This window comes from Passer montanus, unplaced genomic scaffold, assembly GCF_014805655.1.
Source record: "Passer montanus isolate IOZ18808 unplaced genomic scaffold, ASM1480565v1 scaffold40, whole genome shotgun sequence".
Classification (NCBI taxonomy): domain Eukaryota; kingdom Metazoa; phylum Chordata; class Aves; order Passeriformes; family Passeridae; genus Passer; species Passer montanus.
Window position 1 is genome coordinate 3,289,025 of NW_024368819.1, and position 20,726 is coordinate 3,309,750.

A 20,726-nucleotide genomic window follows, 5' to 3' on the forward strand; every position below is an offset into this window, starting at 1 on the left:
GTATACTCTTTTTCCTGAGCAGCACTTGAGAGATTATTTTTTCTCTCTCTGTAAATGACTCAATTTTTCTTTAGAAGTTACTTACAGCACAAAATTCTTCAAAGGATATTCTTCCATCACCGTCCTTATCTGCATTAATTATGGTTTTATCTACAATTTGCTGTAACTGAGTGTCTTTGAGATTGTTCCCAACCATCATCTTCAGCACCTGGAAGAGCTCTCCGTTTGAGATATAGCCATCTTTGTCCATATCATAAATGCGAAAAGCAACTGCAGAAGTAAAAAAAAAAAAAAACATTAAAAAAAATAAACCAACCATTTGATAGCAACTGTGGTTGGAAAACAATATATACTCACTTTAGAAAACACCTGAAATTGTTATAGCACCAGCAATAAAAGCATTCTGTGAACACCAAAAAAGAAAATCTTCCCCACCACAAGTAAAGCACCCAGCCAGCAAAAAAATCACAACCTTCCAGGAAACAGATGACTTAAAATCCCATCTGGTTATTTTGCTGCAATCAACCTGGCATCAAGACTGAATTTATTTTTAAACATTTCAGTCTTAGTTATTGGAAGCTACATCCGTAACTGAACCTGTCTCTTTTCTACTCCTAAAGCCAGGGTCTGGAGATGCAGCTCTGAAAGAAGAATTTCATGCTTTCCTACTGTAATAGCAAATAATTGACTATTATTCTCAGACCCTGCAAATTTATAGAACTATATAGCAAGCTGTTCTTAAATGAATTTACTTTTTATAAAAAACAGAAAGCAACTGAAATTCTTCAGAAAGCAACCAACCTTCTCCAACCTTCCCTGTAGAAAAGAGAGTTAACAAATCTTTACAACAAATAAAGGACAAAATGTGCAAAAAGCTTACAATCTACTTTCATTATTTTCCACTCTGCAACAATTTGAATTTGCCAATTTCTTAATCTTAACCTACAAAAGTGTATTTTTGAGGATCAGAAAATTTTTGTTAAGGAAAATCAAAATACTTACACCTCAACTTCTGTTCTTTATCTCCTTTGACACTGAACTGGGAGACTCCTTCTATAAATTCTAAACAATGCAAGGGAAACATGTAAAAAAAAGCACATTTTTTAATAAACAAAGAAATCAATATTCAGAAAATTTCAGAAATTGTAAAAGCAATCTGATCTTTAAAATACTGCCCACCCTGTGACACCTAAATGTCTGTGTAGTTTGATATTTAATGTTCTTTAGTGGGAGGAGCCCCAAATCCAATGCAGCACTCACTAAACAGACTATGCCACACCAGCATTTAAGTAATTTTCTTTCTTCACAAGACCCTCTAAGATCTTTACTAAAGCTACTCCAGTTGAGATTCTAATTGTACAACTCCTCTCAATACTGGTTTCTCAATGTAAATAATTACATTGAAACTGAAAACTGCTTTTGAATAAATACTAAAACAATATTTTTCTATAAAAGAAAATTGGTTTTGCCAACTTCCTGTTTCCTTCCAAGAGGAACAACTCCTGATGACTGTATTAATCACAGCTCAATGTCACAGACAACACGATCATCATTGCTCATGACTATCTATTTTTTACAAGGGAATTTTGAATACTTCCATGCAACAATTACTGCTTCTGATCAAAACTCAACATTCTGGTTATACTATAGCTACCCTGTAGACATTTAATGGGTTTTGCAGAGGTTACCAGCTCTTGCATATTAATATTTTATTTAAAATGTTAGTCTGTCAGTATAATGAGATTTAAGTACTTTCTCCAATTTAAAAAAAGCAAGACTGATTAACCTTCTCTAGTCATAAGAAAAAACTTAGTTTTACCTTGAACAGAAGTTACAAACATTATAATTTCAGACACTGTTTTAAGATGAACTAGTGAGGAAGATTTTAATCATGGCCCTTTTAATCATGAATATTTAAAATTAATCTAAAATTTTGAGAAATGTACTAAATCAAATCTTCTGTGTTGTCTGGAATTTGTTGGTTTTTTTTTTGTTTCAAGTGTCAATCTAAGATCTACCTAAAAATAACCCCATAAAAGAAGTATCAAGAGAAAAACCTGGGCTCCTTCCTGCTTTCTAAATACTCGAAAGGAGAGATTTCATTTGGACAAATACAACTTATGCAGAAACACACCATGTAGCCTACCACACTTTCTTCAGTTTCTCCTCAGCACTAAAATTAAAAGTCTAAATTGGTATACTTTAAGAGATATTTAATGCGTAGTCCTCAGCCAGCCAGACCTTGAAAGCTATTACTAAATCTGGTCTTTTAAACATTTCACTCAGAAGTGCCCTAATGCAGAGAAACTAGTTTTACTGGTATGTAGTTCCACTAGGATTTAGCACCTTATTTTAACATGTCTTCTTCACCTCTCCTCTCTCAGATGAAGAAAAACTGGAATTCTAAAGCTCTGGGAATTCTGAAGTACCAGCACCTGTCACAGGACACTGTGCCTTACCTTTAAAATCCACTTCTCCATTGCCATCTGTGTCAAATATATCTATTACTCGCTGGACTAACGGGTTCTGTTGCAATTCAGGTAAAGACATGAACTCTTCCACGCTCAGAGAACCAGAGTTGTCCAAATCAAGCTTCTTAAATCTCTTTCCTAGTCTTTTTATCTCATCAGCATCAACTGAAATGAAAAACAACCCCAGACTTATTCTCAGTAAGAGGTTTCAGTAACCCTTTGCAGTTAAACACAAGGCACATTTCATTGCTTTCCTACAAATTTTTCTCCTACTTTATTTTAACTATTAAACACCTATAAAAATAACATGAAATTCTGAAGACAAACACAATTTTATTTTAAATAAGACTTACCTTTTTTCCTCCCTGCACCTGCCATAATACAGTTATTAGCCTTGTGACTCACTGAATACCACACGCTGACACAACATTTTGAAGGATTGAGGATGCTTAGCTAGTTCTTAGTCAGCTCTTACAAATACCAGATATGAAGAATTTGAGGAAGAGACCAAGCGTTCTCTGAAGGAGACAGCATTATGTTTAGATTGGACTAACATAATATGCCAGAAAGACAATTACATTGAACTTATTAGCAAAAGTACTGCTTCTTCAGCACACGGAACACAAGATCTCCAGGGAGATCAAGATAAGCAGGTTAACAGTCCTACTGGTAAACAGTTATCTCTCACCTACTCAAAACACCCCTCTGACTGACCTCAGGTCATTTTTCCTCTCCATCTCAGACAGGAAACAGACACACCTGTAGCCACAACCTGCATGCAGTTCTTTTTTTTGTCCCAGAAATTAAAGTAGATTCAGGTCCTGCAAAAGCGCCTCTTCATCTAATCTTTTCAAATTTATAGAGAATCTCAATTAAAACATATATCTAGTACCCCATTTCACATATCTGATTATGTCAAGAATGGACTAAACCTGTGAATCCATAAAAACAATTAAAAGCAATCATGTACTTTGCTACTGCTGAAGAGCTTGACAAATTTCTCCCTAACAACTTGAGAACACCCTGTCAGCAGCCTCACTTACGAGATCCGAGTCTGTTCACATGCTGCTCACCCTTTTTAGCTACAAAGGAGCAACTGAGGTTCTTAGGAAGCCTAGAAGGAGCCCAGCACAGAGCAAACCACAGCAAACATTCCTTGCAGAACCTAAGGCTGCAAGCTTGCCCTACCAACTTTCTCCTTAACATGAGCAGTTCCCTCAGTATTTCTTAGCTCCATTTAGTAGTGTGTTTGCTCCAATAGTAACAGAAATTGTATCTGTTACATATCTTCTACAAGACACATACATTCACATTTCACATTCCAGCAGTACCTTCTTAGGCTTTTGTAAAAGTGCAGCAAAAAATCATATAGTTATGAGTCTTTCCAATACATAAGGTCAGCCAACCTGCACAGCTTGATGTTTAGAAATTGTAGCCAACTCAAAGACCTGATCCTCTACCAAGAGTAACCAACTGCCACTTGAGTTCCTTGATATCCTTGTCTAAAAACCAGTGAGACACAAACAGAGAGTCCTCAGGACTCTACTACTTCAGAATGAAAGAGAGCCTGACAGAAGTCCAAAGGCACAAGATGATTTTCTGACATTCTGCAGTCTCAGTTACTGCTTACAACTGCAGAGGCAAAGGGCAAAAACCAGTCTGCACTCCCAGAATAATCTTCTTTGCTGTGCCAGAAAGTGATGGACCTGATTCTGCCTCTAGGGCTACAAAAGTGAGACTGAACATAATTTGCTTTCTTTGGTTTCTAGTAAGCAATGTGGTATCTCACATAATTAACCTCTCAACTGCACTGAAATATTCCTTTTACCCCAGTTTGTACAAAAGCCTTGACCATAACTGGAGGTGTGCCCTGAACAGTACAACAGCACAGCAGTGGCAGCAGCCCATTGCACAGCCACCCAGGAACCCTTCCAGATGACACAGAAGGAGACAGTACAGTAACCTGGATGTACAACATCATCGTGGCATTAGAAGAACACAGTGTTAAAGAGGAATGACAAAACAGAGCTCCATGGGCAATGTTACGAGTTCCCTCAGCACAAAATTCTGCTTCTCAACAATACACTGAAAGGTGTTTGCCAGCTTTTGCTTCTGTGCACAGAAACTCTTTTGCTTCTACTCATCCTCACTCCCAGACCTGCCACTGGACAATTACTGGGCCCAGCCCATTTTAATGCAGACAGCAGCTTGGCAAGCTGCAAATGTGGGAACTTCATTTTAGTGCAAGCTCTACTTGCAACTCCCATAGAAAGAGTTCACACCCTCAAAAAAGCCTCACAGCATAGAAATATTAAGGGTGACTCATCACACTACCTATGTAAGCACATTTCCCCTTGTAAAATAAGTACATGAATCAACGTAATTTATACCTGTATTACTTCACTTTAAAACAACTAAACAGCAAACTAATAATATTGTCTATGATGTATATAGTGCACTGTCAGCTTCTTACCAGATCAGTGGAATCACACTTTCAGTATTAATAGAAAGACTAATCTTTCCATTCTGGTCAGTTCTAAAGCCTCCCAAACAACCTGAAATACTTCATAGTTCTGCAACTTTACAAAATCACAATGGAGAAAAATGATAAGAAGCATTAACACTGCTGGATCTCTTCTCCCTTGCCACAAAAACTAATGAGTTAATGAACTGCAAGTTCTATAACATTTCTAAGTAACATGTAAGGAACTCCCAAGTACCAAAACACAGCAATGACATTTTCACAAATTAGGATAGAAACACAGAGCTGCCTGAAGCAGGACTACAGACCTTTGATCATTAGGTAACACCATTTTCTCACAACCCAGAGGTCATATTAAAGAAAGTCTTATTTCATTCAGTTTCATTTCCTGGTTTGGGAGCTCAAGTCCATGCCATTTTTCCTCACAAATATAAGAGCAAAGACTGAAAGCGACACCCAGGTTCTATCAATGTTCTGCTATGAAGTGGAGTTAATTACCACATATACAAGTCACTCACAAGGCTACACAGCTTAAATTGGCATAAGCTGGCACAAAAGAGCAGACAAGACTGTCTCTGCCATTGCACAGACGTGCTAAGAAAACAAACTGTTGTCAGAAAGGTATTTTATCTCAAGTTAATATATCTTTAGCAGGAACTATCAATATGAACTATGAAACAAACATTTTCTTGCAGCATTGAGAAGCTGATCCACTGGACACAGTATTAAAAAGCAATACTGCTCTGCCATCATCTGCTGGGCACAAGAACCACTGCTGGGTTAACTAGCCTCACACCTGCAGTTAACAAGGTCCTTAAATTCCAAAACTAGCAAGTGTAAGAGAATAACTTTTTTTGGTTTTGTTTTAAAGATGGTAGACAAAGAGGTCAAGATTATGGATGATAAAGGTAAGAATCAGATCACAGGAAGGGGAGGAGGTTGCAAATGGATGTAAGAACATGTAATGAACGTGAACATGTAATGAACGTGAACATGTAATGAACGTGAACATGTAATGAACGTGAACATGTAATGAACATGTTTTGCTGAACTGTAACAAAGCAACAGCTGCTGCAATTATGAAATTAAGAATATTTGAAAAATGTTAATTACTCTTTCTCCACATATACACACATGTCCCATTTCATAGCTCATAACAGCTAAACTTCAATGCACAGTCCAAGTACAAATAACTGGCAGCAATTTCTACTGGAAATGGGATTAAAATTTCTCATTCCAAACCTTGAAACATTCAAGCAAAGGGTTTGCCTGCCCTGGAGATTTGAAAGAGGTTCTTTTCTTAACAGGAGTCAAAACAAGTCAAAAAACAGTACTGAAAAAATCAGCATCTCTGCCAAAAGCTGACCAAATAGAAAACTCTTCCTCTGTTTTGTTTCTGGCAATTGATACAGCATGAATGACAGTACTTGGAGGAGGAAATAATGAAAAAGCAAAGTAAATGCAGGGCTAAGAAAATTGCATTTAATAGTTCATCAGCATATAATACTCCTAATGAACTATGTGGATAAACATGAGATCACTGTGTTCATAACTGACTGTATGAGAATCTAATATCAGAATTTCATTATTTTTCCTTAAATATATTGCAGGCACCTCATCTACCATTAAATCCTTTCCACAAGCTGAATTTTAAAAAGCTTATACACTTGAAAAAAATTTGTATTTCAGTAGCATCTTTGTCTTCATAGAACAGCTTTAAGAAATAAGAATACAAATATAAAATAAGGGATGAATACATCACAGTATAATATGCCTTAGATTGGCATACCTTCTGTCTATTCTTTCTTCAGTTCCCAGTCTTCATTTCTGATGACTTTCCCTGTCTATGCTGAATTTACCTAAAAACTATGCAAGTCTCCTAGAGCTTAATGTTTGCTTCTTGGTTCTCCTTTGGATTTTTTAAAGGGAAACAGCATACATTTATGTATAACAGCAGATTTCAATAATATCTTATTCATTTTTTGTTGACATTATCTCCCAGAATGCACATATACAACAGTTCCCATCTAAGATGAATGCTCCCCTATTTTACAATGCCTGTATCTTCCTTTTCCTTATCAATAGACTTTCTTGAAATTCCACATAGCTCTCACTGAAGAACAGAGCACTGAAATTAATTCTCAGTGTCTGAACAAAAAATATGATTTCATGTCCATACAAACTCTCCAAAGTTCTGCTGGAAACTTGCACAAGGTACAAGATAGTTCAGCTCAAGGGAAAGCTGAGCTGAAAGGACTGATGGTGGCAGTAGCAGACAGAATTTAAGACCAGCTTAGGAGACAAGGCCAGATAAAAACACTAGGAACTCCTACTAAGTCCAAGTCCATAGTAGTGTAAAAAGAGTGATACCACCACTAAGGAAAATCAGGACTGAGTTTTGTTTACACCGTTTGAGGCAGAGTTTGCCTGTGACTCATCACCACACTCCCAGCAGCCCTGAGCATTCAGATCCAAATGGGCCTGAGCTCCCCAGCTGACAGGGTGCTCTGTGCTTCCCTTGCTTTCCAGCAGAACCACACAGCATCCCCTCACCCTGGCACTGATGCCTGAGCTCACTAACTTACTAACTGGCCGGAAATAGTAACTGCTAAGTGCTTTTCTTTAAAATGCTTTATTGGCAGCCCTGCACAAACATCAAATTTTGTACTGTTTTAAAACACTTGGAATTATTTATGTTTATTTCATAATCCATTCTGGATTTTGCTCCCCTTGTAATTAACATAAGGCAGGTGTTAAGTAGTTCTGGTACTAAGGATTTTTTTGTTAAAGAACTATCAGTACTTTCAAAAGACTCCTCTTCTAGCCAAGTATTAAAATTCTTAGGGCCAACACCTGCTTCATCTCTTGAATTCATCTGCATACATCTAAAAATATGATGAATCATGTTAAAATGCTTCCAAGAAACTACATGCAAATGCTTTGCCTCACTCCCATTTTAATGCAGGAATCTTATCTCTTAGTTGCTCACTTTCTAATATGCTGACCCACACTGCTGAGTTCCTCACTTCTGCCCCTCAACACAGCAGTACAGGATGATCTATTAGATTTTAAACAAATTCTCTTTCAAATTGTTAGGCATGTAACTGATGCTCAGATAAGACTGTGAAAACTATTCAAGTGGAAACTCAAAATGCTTTATTAGAAGCCAATTTCAGTGTGCTCTATGTTGAAGCCATAATTTCAGAAAAAAAAATTAATTCTATTTTTTACAGTTAACATAAAGGTACACAGCTAACTTTTTATTAATCTGAGAGCCAAAAGTAAAGAATGCCTTAAAACTACAGATTTCTGAAATCCACTACATTCAGTGATGCTTTAACAGGATAATATGCATTAAGAAGCATGGTACACCCATTGCTGCAGAGCACACATTATACACACAGGCATCTGCAAAGGGTACAGACCTTAGAAAAGCTGTATATCTCAGCAACTGGGTTCTGAGCACTTCTGAAATCTAAATGTCTACCCCTGTATTTAAAAGGTTGGCTTTTCAGATACTCTTAGAATACTGGCTCAAAGATTTAACTAACAAAAGCCAGATCAGAGCATGCTCACAGAGAGCCCCATTTCCACTAACTTTTCAAACATGAAATCATTATAGACAAGAATATTACAAAGGTATTAGGAGAAATTTTGCTAATCAAACATGTTCTGAAATGAATTTGAAATGTTTCCACACTAATTTTCCCCCAGAAGAATGTATTGCAGAGTTCTCAAAATAAAATAGACCTTCAGCAAAACTTGCACCTCTACCTACAGCCTCATCTGATTCACGAATATAACGTTTCAGAGTAGCAACCACGTCAGCCATTTCAGTTTTGGAGATCAGATTTCAAAAAGATGATACCCTTGAGAACACATTCAACCACTCGTCTTGTATATGCTTACACACAGCTGGCCTAATCCTTTTCATGACTTCAGATGTGTCAATTACAATTTTCTAAGTTAGGAAAGAGATACTAGTCTTCTTATCCTAAAATCCAAACACTCTACAAAAGAGTGTTTATATTAAAAATACTGTACTATAAACCATTCTTTACTCTCTTACAAAACAGTCTTCTCTACATCTTTTTGCTATGATAAAATTTTCTTATGGACAATTTGAGAGATTCTGGCTGACATCAAATTTTCACCATGGAAAGCACTGGTAGGTTTTCATTAATTTCTGGATTACAAAACAATCTTCTCTACATCTTTTTGCTATGAACAATTTGACAGATTCTGGCTGACATCAAATTTTCACCATGGAAAGCACTGGTAGATTTTCATTAATTTCTGGCACAGCACAGCTGAGAAACAAAACCAAACCACATTAAGGAATCCAACAACACTAATTCACCCACTGAGAAGAACTAATGTTCTAAGATGAAAGGTTAAAAGAATATGCTTGACTATCTAATGGTGTGCATCCTCTCTGTGGTATCCTGGATTTGCTTCATGTAACTGCCTACTTTAACACAAAATTCTTCTTATGAGACACCAAAATAGGAACTGTAGCACCAAGCAGAGGTTATGACCCAATGCCTCCATACAAACAGCATTAATACATTATTACTAACTGGCAATCTCCAAACGGTGAAAATTCAAAGTCCGTATGTCTTAGATGGCAAGGCAATGTGTGTATTCTATTTGCCATCTGTTAGAGGTGTGGCAGTTATCTTCTCTTAATTGGGCAGTTTTCTTTATCTCTTTCACAAACCAATCCTCCCTCTGGGGAGACATCTGCTGTTAATGGGCTATTGAGTATCAATGCATGACTGATAAAAATTACAGCATCCCATTGTGAGATGCTCCGCCCAGAGGGAGGAGCCAAGCATTCCTAACTGGATATAATCTGCAATTTTGACACACCAGAACAGCCTTTCCACTGGATTCCCAGAGGAACAGTTGCCTTTTCTGCTGGATCCTCAGAAGAAGACTACACCCTCCTCCAGAATCCCTGCTCCAACAGAACCACACCTGACACTCCAGGAGGACTGCAGCCACAATTCCAACTGGACTGCTACCAGCACCCTGACCCACAGGGTGTCAGGTTGCATTATGACTCTGTCAGTGTTGTTTTGTATTACTGCATTGTTTATTTTATTTTTCATTGTCTTCCCAATAAAGAACTGTTATTCCTGCTCTCATATCTTTGCCTGAGAGCCCCTCTTAACGTCTTCCCAATAAAGAACTGCTATTCCTGCTCTCATATCTTCGCCTGAGAGCCCCTCTTAACTTCAAATTTACAACAATTTGGAGGGAGGTGGTTTATAGTTTCCATTTCAGGGGAGGCACCTGCCTTCCTTAGCAGACACCTGTCTTGTCAAACCAAGACACCATATCAGATGATCTTCAAAGACATTGTCTGGCCTTGCCTTGAAAACTTTAGACCTGCAGTAACAATTTCTGGGAAGGAGCAGGAACATTTAACACTTGAGGAACAGCGTAAACATCTACTTGGCAAGCTTGCTTCCAGTCATGCAGCTGTGCACACCCGTGCCCAAAACCCCTGGCTTTCAGGATACTGAGGCACTCAGGATCTTTAAGCACAGCACTATCATTGCAGTGGCTGGGCCCATCCAGGCAAAGGAACCTTGGTAACTCCTTTTCCCGGTGTGTTGAGATATGCTGCCCAGGGATACAGCCAACCTTCTGCTGTGAGAAAGGCCATCAGAGCAAAACAATCTTGAATTATGCAAAACTTCACATTTAAATAACAACAGCCTCAACACATCATTTAACAGAATATTATGCAAAAAATCATCAATTGCTGTGCAATAAAAATGGGCGAAGAAGCTCAATAAGAAACCTTTAGGCTGCCCATTGCTACCAATGAATATAGTTTGTACTAGAATCAGAAGTTAAGGATGGCAACACACTGCTTACATCTCTGACATTGACACAACTAGCTAAAAAAATAATTCTTCAGAAACCAGTTTGTCCATAACAAAACACTGACCAATGGAGCAGTATTGTAAGATTGAGAAATATATATGATTCAGGAACACACTACTGAAGTCTTCATCAACTACAAAGTACAAAACTCCAACCACGTATTAACAAAACATACTGAGAGCATTACACAGCTATGCACTGCTGTGGATGATATTCCCAAGTGTTTGCAAACTTATGACTCAAACTGGAATCCATGTAGATGTTTGTATTAGGCACAGAGGACTTGCAAGTTCCCAGCTGAAGTCTCATTTCTCTGAAAAAACATATTTAGACAAAGATTTCTTCATGACCATTTATCTTCTATTACAGTTTGAGTTACAAGAGCCACAGGCCAGCACAAGAACATGACAAGCACTGTGAAAGGAATCTAGAAAACAGTCCCTCTCTTGAAGGGTTACCCCGTGTAAAAACAAGACCCGATTCACCCAAGATAAGAAATTTTATCAAGTGGTTCAGAAGACACATACACATGTCTACACACACTTTAGGGCTGAAGAAAATCATTCAATAGAAAAAGCAATTAAGAACAGGTACACTTAGTACAACACCACATGGACATTTCACAAGACAACCCTTTCTTTGGTGAGCTTTAAGCGAAAAATACTTTGTCATTTTTACAGGATAGACTAACCCCATGAGATGGAGCAATGAGTTTTATTCTCACATGGCCAAAAGCAAGTGACACCAAGTGGGTTCTCACCTAACTGCTTGGCTGCAAACATACACAAGGGAAAAAAGAGCTCATTTAGTCTCAACCTCTCCCTTCCTCTGAGGGCACAAAGGCAGTTTAAGCAATATACTTCACTCTTAACACAGCACAGACTGCACCATGACTGCTCCACAGCCCTGAGGAACTGGCACCAGGACTGATGGAAAAGCCCCACTGGTTGAACTACACTTCACCCTACAGACATCAAGACTATCATAAGGGTTTTTTTAATATTCTAATGGAAGACTCAAAGAAAACCCTCAAACTTTAAGTGATTTTTATTTTAAAGATGGATTGATTTTTGATTTTACAATCTAAAAGCAAAAGCTGTATTATTTCCAAAGGTAATTTTTAACCTTTTAATTTTATTCTTTTAGTTAGTATATAAACTGCATATCATACATGGAAACTGTACATATCAATTCCCAAACAAAATTGACTTCTGTAACAATACAGTGTAGCAATTAAAAAAAACTTACAGTGCGAGCACATTTCCAAAGGGTAGCTTGCCTCATTTCCCTGAAACACAACAAGAAAAAAAGAACAAAGTTGCAATTACTCCTAGATTAGCTTTAAGCAACTATTTAAATTTCAGCACTGCAAAAATCTCAGGCAATACAAGTTACATTGTTATTTTAAAATATATATTTCAGACCCAACAACCATAGACAGTGTTTTATTTGAATACATCTATGTTGCCAAAACATACAAAGAAATAAAAAACCATTAAGAGGTCTCCTTAAATGACAATTTCCATGAAAATGTCAGTTCACATAATTATGACAAGAAATTCAATCCCGTATTCTAAACTCAGAAAAACAAACTCACTACTTATATATTGAGGAAATGCTACTTTTCAAGTTAAAAGTATTTAATTTCAAAACTTCACAAAACCTGCTTTACCATTTTATTTCATAAGCAGAAACAGACATGTCCTTATAAACTCCGATGACAAACCTTACTCAATTTGCTTAAGAAAACTGTTTTCTTTCCTGAACCATCTGCCCGTTCCCCCGAAAAAGGATTCACACAGCAAGAATTATGCAAAAGAAGACTTTTACATGACCAGAAACTCAGACATAATAGCTTTACATTTAATATTTTTGTAATGTACTATGTTAATATGTTCCTGCTTTGTAACTGAACGGCAAGTCAAACTAAGACTTTAAATCCTTGCTACACAACAACACAGTAATAGCACAAAAAACTTAAAACTGTGAGGGCATCAACAATTTAAATTTGCACTTATGGAAATCAACATGAACTACTGCAGTAGGAACGCCAAAAACCACTCAAACTTGGTATTTTCCCCCAAATGCCTACTTTGAGCCAGAGATCACAATACGCACATGCTTAATGACTTTTCTGAATCCATTAGCAAAGGAGCAGACAGATAACTGAAGAGATTCATAACCACAATCAAAACAAATGTTTTTAAGGGAGTGTATTACACCAGAAAACAAAACATATTTTGGATAAGTCTAAGATACTCTATTCAGCAGCAATTATAAGGGATTCCACAGCTGAGCACTTGCAAAGAAAGGCTCGTCAAAATGATACAAAATCAAACAGAGAGATTACTTGACAGAAGGGGGAAAAAATGGAAGAACTGCATTTAGCCTAGAAGCTCAAATGTGACTGCATTTCCTAATTAGAGCAGAAAGGAGCAGAACAAACATCTCATGAATCTAAACATGTCCAAGAGGAGATGTGTTGTTGCTGTTGAGAGGAGCTGTTTGCATTTTTTTATCTCAGGAACTTTTCACTTTGCTTATCATCCCCCACAATCCACAGGCCCTCTTGGTTCTTTAAAAAATGTTCATGCATTTGCTTTGTAAGTAGGGCAGCAAAAAGTACAGCCTTAATGTCTTCTCCAATGTGTACTTAGAGCAAGACAAAGAAGCAGAACAGAAAGGTAGATGAGGACCATCAGGCCACTGAAACCTCGGAAGTACATCAGGGACGTTCTTCAGACAAACTAACTGCACTGTGGCAGGGAATCCAGGAGAGCAGTGCCACATGGAAAATACTGCATGGAACCCAACCAAAGTCTCAGGATAAACAGCAAAGACCAAAACAGGTAGCAAAAGGCTAGTGTATGCATATGAATATAAAAGGGTAGGGAATCTAAAATGGGAGAAAGCAGAATTTTGAAACAAGAAGAAACAGGAACCAGGGGATCCAGCTAGGCTGCTCAAGACACGAGGTCATGAAGAGGCAAGAAAAACACCAGACTGGAAGGCTGCAAATTAAAGGAGAAAGTTGAATTAAAACCAGTGCATTTATGTACATGCACACAAATATACAATCTTAACTACTACTGTTGTGGGCATTTACATCCTTGTTCAGGTCTTGGGAGAAAATTAATTTCTGGTACAGGCTACCAAAATCAATCTGCCTAAAGACACATAAAATGTTTCTGAAAACTGAACAGGACAAAACAAAAAAAAATGGGAGTAACTGTTTTCAGTTCATGAATTGAATAAGTGTAATGTTTATAAGGAGCCTTACTATGCATTTAGATGCACATGCTAAGTCATAAACAAGTTATCTAAATGGAGTAGCCTAAAAGATATTTGGAAATCAGACAAAAAGTGAATAAACTTCAGCTTAATTTTTCTTTGAAACAGTTACTGCTAAAATAAAAGTGTTCAGAATACTTACCTATCCAGGACTGGATCTTGGACATCTAAAAAGGCAGAAAAATGTAGTAAATGACAATGTAAAAATTACAAGATTATTCAACATTTTCCATATAGTATTTAAGTAAAGTATTTTAAAAAGTAGTTACCTGCTACTGATGTGTTGAATATTCATCTTCACAGGAGAATCCAAAATTCTTGTAAGATTTCAAAGGATGTTGGTAGGGAGGGGGTTTTTCAATACAAATAAGCAACTGAATTGCTCATGCCAACATTCCTGTTTGCACTGCTGTGACCCGGACAAACACAAAGATGGTGCTCTATATGAAAGCTTTGATCTTCAGACATTAACAGGAATGATTTGGTCTCAGGAGCAGGCATTTTTTATCATATTCCATAAGCAGCAGTACAAGAAGGTTGCTTACTTGTCCACAAAAACAATCAGAATGTGTATATGCTTTATAGACAGGAGATAAGCCCTGAAACAGAAGCACTAAGTAGGCTGAATACTCTTCTTGCTTAAGAAGCAAGGATTGTTTAATAGGCAGGCAGCAAGTGAAATGGAGGGTGTAGAGCTATATCCACATTCATGTGCTCAGAAAAAAACCAGGGAGTGAAGCACAGCTATGAGACATGATCAAGAAAAGGGAAAGAAACTGGATACACATTTTCATCTGTACAGTTTTAATGCATTTTAACTGATTTTAACAGCAGATGAGGAAGCATTCTAAAGAATGCTTTAAAATATTCTTTGTGATTAAGTGCACTAACAGAAAATTACTGAAAAAGATCACTATAATTATACACCTTTTCATTAAAATCACACAGCACTTACACTTTATAGTTTTAAATTATACTAATCTGTAAAGACCAAAGCCAGTGTAAAACTCCAAAAGATGTAATTTCATCGCTGACAGAAAAGTTCATTTATACAAGTGCACCAGTGGCACATGGTTTGTTGAAGAAATGCATCTTTTGCAGAGTCAACACTCCACAAGAGATTTACTTGGCACCTATGTCCAGTGTAAAACATGCCTTCCCCAGCTGCATCTGGGTATCACTACCAGGCTGCTGGAACTCTGCTCTCTCTCAAGCTGCACCAGTAGAAAAAGAAGATGAAATACTACAGATACTTTGAATACCCTTATTCTTTTAGAAGAGTCTTGAAATTTTCTTAAATGGTGTTACAAGGCTATGAGTTAATTCCTAGTTGAACAGGCACAAAATCATAACTTGTTGACAGAAATAATTACAGACAGAAGTCCAAAATCTACTAACAGAAGGTTGACCCAATTCTGAATACTGCAGAAATGCCAGTTTCCTAGAGAAAAGTCAAAACACATCACTAAAGGAGTTGACATGACAAGTAATATGTTCCTTCAAGAACAAAAATGGGTCTTGCAATTTTCTACTAAGTATTCTTTTTCCTTTCAGCAGCTGTGCCTTTTTACTAGGTAAGAATAACCTCTTAGTGGACTTTAGTCATTATATCTTCTGTAAATTATGTTTTAAAAAAAAAGGTATTTCCTGATTTTTTTCCCCTGGCAGTTATTTCAAATACTAATCACTTTCATCTTAAGATCAGTTTTGTACAAGCTGCTCCAAGGTACAATAGTTGAGGCAATTATCTTGACAAGCTTCCTTTTAGTGAAAGACATGAAGATCTGTAGATAGAAAATAAAAAAGGAAATTAGCAATTAGCAAAATTAGTAACAGATTTTTAATTCTTATCTGCATTTGTTTATACAAAATAGCTTGTACATAGACATCATACTGCAAAGCAGTTCTTCAGCATATATTAGTAGAGCACTGTTTCTAGGTCTAATTATGCTTAACTTTTCTGCATGGTGTGAATCTTTTTGTAAATAGTTCAGAGAGCTAAATTACAGCATCAGCCCTCAATTAGTTTTCTGCTTTTATAAAAGCAGAAAATGTATTTAAATGTCAGCAGGCCACAATTTCATCCTACGACTAATCTCAAATTTAGTTCTCCAAAGAGGGTGGGGTGTGTATGAGTCACTACAAATGAAAATTAATCCCTGGACAGTTTAAAACATTAGGTTCTTTCCACAGCCAGGCAGTTAATTCAACAAGGGGCAAGAGTGGTCTCCTGATCTGTTTAGTACATGTACAGGAGTAGTTGTCCAAGATTTGATACCTTCTGCAGCAGCATACAAAATCAATGTAAAATGTTCATCCTTGTAAATTGCCTTAAATATGCAAACCACCTTGTTACAGCACTGGCTGTTCCAGCTCTGCACTAGATGTTCCTGCATTAGTGTTGTTGATGCAAAGGCACCTCCTGGGGTGCTGGCAACGCACTATGTTGTGCTTCTTGCATCTGCTCCTGCTCCTTCTACACTCCTAATTACCACTGTTAGCAAAAGCAAGGAACTTCAGCGGCCAAGTGAAAGAGTCCAAGCCACGTCAGCTGGGGACCAGATAATGCCTCATGCATTATCAAGATTCCCAACTTCAATTTTAAATTACACAAAAAGCTGTTTTCCACCATACCCTACCATAACTTAAAAGAATGGGAGTATTAAAGATGGAAGCAGCTGGCAGTTCACATTTAGGAAGAGCCTACACATAAGAACCTTCTCCCTGTTCCACAAACACAGAAAATGCTTCACTGTCTTTTCTCATTCTTCTCCATAACACCAAAATTAATATTGATGACAATTACCTGTTGCAGAGAATTCTTCCTCCTCCTTCAAGCTCATTTTCCATGTATTGTCACTTTCATAAAGCTTTAACAGTGAAGAACTGCTTGGTGAAAAGAAGTTTGATTTGGTTGGGTGGTTTTTTTTAATGATCATTGTTTAACAAATTACTAGGGCTTTGGCTGGCAGAGGTTCATATTCTTCATCAAAAAACAGCAGGCAAGTAGTCAAACTAAAAACGATGGCATGTGTTTTCAAGGCTCTAAAAACTTCTGCATGAATAGAACATGCCACATAGACACATCTACAGTAGTTTAAAATAAGTTTCACACAAAGCCCAGGAAGCTTTAAGTCATTTTAATATATGAATTTCCAAATTAAATGTTGGTCACAAAAATATGGAAGATCTCACCTATTGTAATTTATACATTTTATAAGGAACTTAGAGAATTAAACACTCAAAGGAGTTTACCAGATTGCTAGTGAAAGACATACACAAAGTTTCTGTAGACATCACAAAAAATATGGCTTAAAACAAGAAAAGCAAGAGCAAGATTCCAGTGCAAAAAAGCAGCAAGAAAAATACTTTAATCGACCCTGTTCAGAAAGAGTATAAATATACTTCTATTTGGCCTTTTTTGTTAAATTCTATGAGAAGAAGAAAAAAAACCTCAAAAACTTTTGAACAAACTACTCAACACAGTAACACTGTTGTCAGTCCAAGAGGAGTCTATGAATCAAGAAAAATCTGTCACTGATTATCTCCTATTTAACAGGAATATTCAATTTATACACTGCAAAAGGAAACTTGTAAAGGAAATGTTCTAGATCACCAGGGAATTTGGAATTTGTGTTTTGACTTGGAGTAAGTAAGTCACCTTTTAGGCTTTTTATTGCAGGCAGTGAACAAATCTGCCTAAAATTTAAATATCTAAACATGGTTACCTGAAAGCAAGACTTAACTGAAGAACTGGTAATAGGGCAGACTAACTGCCAAAATTTAGAAAGTACCATTTTTAAAAGAACTTGGTGACTTCTGTATTGTTTTATACAAACCAGCTACAAAGTACCTGCCTTGCTTGAAAGTATTCCAGGCAGAGAGAGTGCAACTCTCCCAAATAGTTCCTCCTCCAATTAGCAGTTCTCCAACACAAGACTTCTACTCAAAGAAGATAAATCCACCTCTGAGATTCTTACATTCATACTAATGTTGAGTTAGATTTTGCAATGCAAAAATTAAGCGAAGCCAAGAAATTAGAAGACACTGAATAAGAAGGCTTGTGGAAGTTCAAGAAACTTATCAGCAGTGACACTTCCACTGCTGACCCCAAATTCTCAGCTTGTCTTCTAAGATCATGTCCTAAGAGGAATTAAAGAAATACATAAAAATTCATGTGAGGTGACACCCCCCTCACATTCAGTAAGATCAAAAATTAAACATCTCCTAGCAGTGAGCTAGACTACAGTCGCCAATCTTGCATTATGTTTTCAGGTCACCAACAAGTCCAGTCTATCCTGAAGCTAGGATAGTATGACAGTGGTTTAAGATCCAAGACTTCCAAGCTGAATTCCAGCTCAAATGATAATTCATTGAGCCATGAGGACTACACTGCAATTTTCAACACCTCAGCTCTGCTTATGTTTCATTCATCGATGTAACCAAAGCCTGTGACATTTCATAGCTATTACCTTGGCTATCCAAAAATCCAATATATTTTCTGGCACTGGACTGTCAAATCTGGACATCTTGCTACCCTTTGGTGTGAGCCTACAGTCATCCACATGTGCAAGAGAAAGAATTAAAGAGGGTACAAATTCTCCCAGGTTATACAGAAAAGTCATGGATTAAAGTAAAGTAAATAAGTAAGGAAGGAAAAGACAGGAAAACAGAAAAGCAGCAATAATGGTAGCAGGTAAGTAGCACAGACAAGCAGTGAGACAGTAAAGGACTTAGGAATTCCACTGGCATGTAGGAGTTGCACTTCTCCGAATAAAACTTGCCATCAAAATCAGTAACTATTATTATGAACACATCTCTAATAGCTAGAACTAGCAACATATATTGAACTCACAGAATGGCACAAGTCATGAAAGAAATCTGTTTTGGTATTTCTTAACCAAATCAGTCTTTCAACGGTCTATATGCAAAAAAATGAATAGTATTCTTATGGAAGAGTATCCAACACTTTTTCTTTAATTCTTTAGTCAACCAGCAATGAGATGCATATTGCAGCAATATATTATAGTTATTTTCTCCTGGACCCCTGAAGATATAGCTACAAAACCAAGCCATGAAATTTATGAACTGACCTGAGATGTTGGTATTTAGATTATCTTGGGTGCAATCACACAGTGCTTGCAGGACAACAAGAGCAATCAGTGTCTCTGTCAGTCCCAGTCAGCCTGGGTTCTTGCAAGGCAGGCCCTGCTTGACCAACCTCATCTCCTTCTATGGCAACGTGTCCCACTGAGCAGATGAAGGCAAGGTTGTGGATGTCATCTACTGCACTTTAGGAAGCCTTTCACACTTGTGTCCCACAGCATTCTCTTGGAGGAACTGTCTGTGCATGGCTCAGGTGGGCCAGGATTTCACTGGGTAAAAAAAATTTCCTGGATGGCCAAGCCAAGAGTGGTGGCGAATGGCGCTGCATTCAGCTGGAGGCCTGACACCAGCTCCCCAGGGCTCAGTTTTGGGGCAGGTCATATTTAATATCTTTGTCAATGATCTGGACAAGAGGATCGAGGGTACTCTCAGTCATTTTGCAGATGACACTATGGGAGTTGTGTTCTGCTGGAGGGTATGAAGGCTCTGCAAATATGGACAGGCTGGTGGTATAAGTTCAACAAGGTGAAGTTCCAGGTCCTGCCCTGGGGTCAGAAGCCCAGACAGCACCACAGGCTGGGGGGAAAGCTGCAGATGACACTACGGGAGTTGTGTTCTGCTGGAGGGTAGGAAGGCTCTGCAAGAGGGATCTGGACAGGCTGGTGGTATGAGTTCAACAAGGTGAAGTGCCAGGTCCTGCCCTGGGGTCAGAAGCCCAGACAGCACCACAGGCTGGGGGGAAAGTAGCTGGAATGTGTCCCAGTAGAAAATGACATTGTGGTGTTGACTGACAGCAGCTGAACATGAGCCAGTGTGTATCCAAGAAGGCCAATGGCATGCTGGCTGGATCAAGAATAGTGTGGCCAGCAGAACCGGGAAGCTCATTCTTCCCCTGTACTTGGCACTGGTGACACCTCAAAACTTATATCCAGTTCTGGGTCTCTCACTTCAAAAAGGACATTGAGGTTCTGGAGCAAGTCCAGAGAAGGTTTGGAACCTACATCCCATGAGAAGCAGCTGAAGGAGCTGGGGATGTTTAGCTGGGGATAAAGGAGTTTCAGAGGGGAGTTTATCTCACTGTGTATTTGGGATTAAAAAGTAATCTTACAATTACATTTAATTCACACATTGCTGTCCAACCAATTTAAGGTTTCCTTTAAATAGGTAGAGGCAATTTCCATTCACGGGCAGGCAAAATTTCAAAGAGACCACAACTATCTAGCATAATACATACACAACTCCCTAGCATCTCTGTTACAATTCCAACCAGCAGTTTAAAACCGGTGAAGCAGGCCAGTCAACATACTATTCCATTCCACCTTTAAGTTTGGAAACTTCCATTAAAATACATAAACTATGTTCTTCCCTATATCTGCAAATCATCATCCCTAGAAATGTTACAGTAACTTTTTGTGGATACATGCAGATACATTTATTGTAAAGGTTACCAAAAATCTGATAAACAACTGAACTTGTAT

At 37.7% G+C, this 20,726-nt stretch overlaps 1 protein-coding gene across 1 annotated transcript in view; it reads right to left on the reverse strand.

Annotated features, from left to right (window-relative positions):
* PPP3R1 (protein phosphatase 3 regulatory subunit B, alpha) overlaps positions 1 to 20,726 on the reverse strand; it is a 39,697-nt gene that overhangs the window by 3,449 nt on the left and 15,522 nt on the right. The window contains exons 2-5 of the mRNA XM_039718990.1: positions 12,100 to 12,139; positions 2,460 to 2,636; positions 1,003 to 1,062; positions 86 to 270 (exon numbers count right to left, since the gene is read on the reverse strand). Of these exons, the coding sequence (XP_039574924.1) occupies positions 86 to 270; positions 1,003 to 1,062; positions 2,460 to 2,636; positions 12,100 to 12,139 (462 nt within the window). The remainder of the gene's footprint in view (positions 1 to 85; positions 271 to 1,002; positions 1,063 to 2,459; positions 2,637 to 12,099; positions 12,140 to 20,726) is intronic.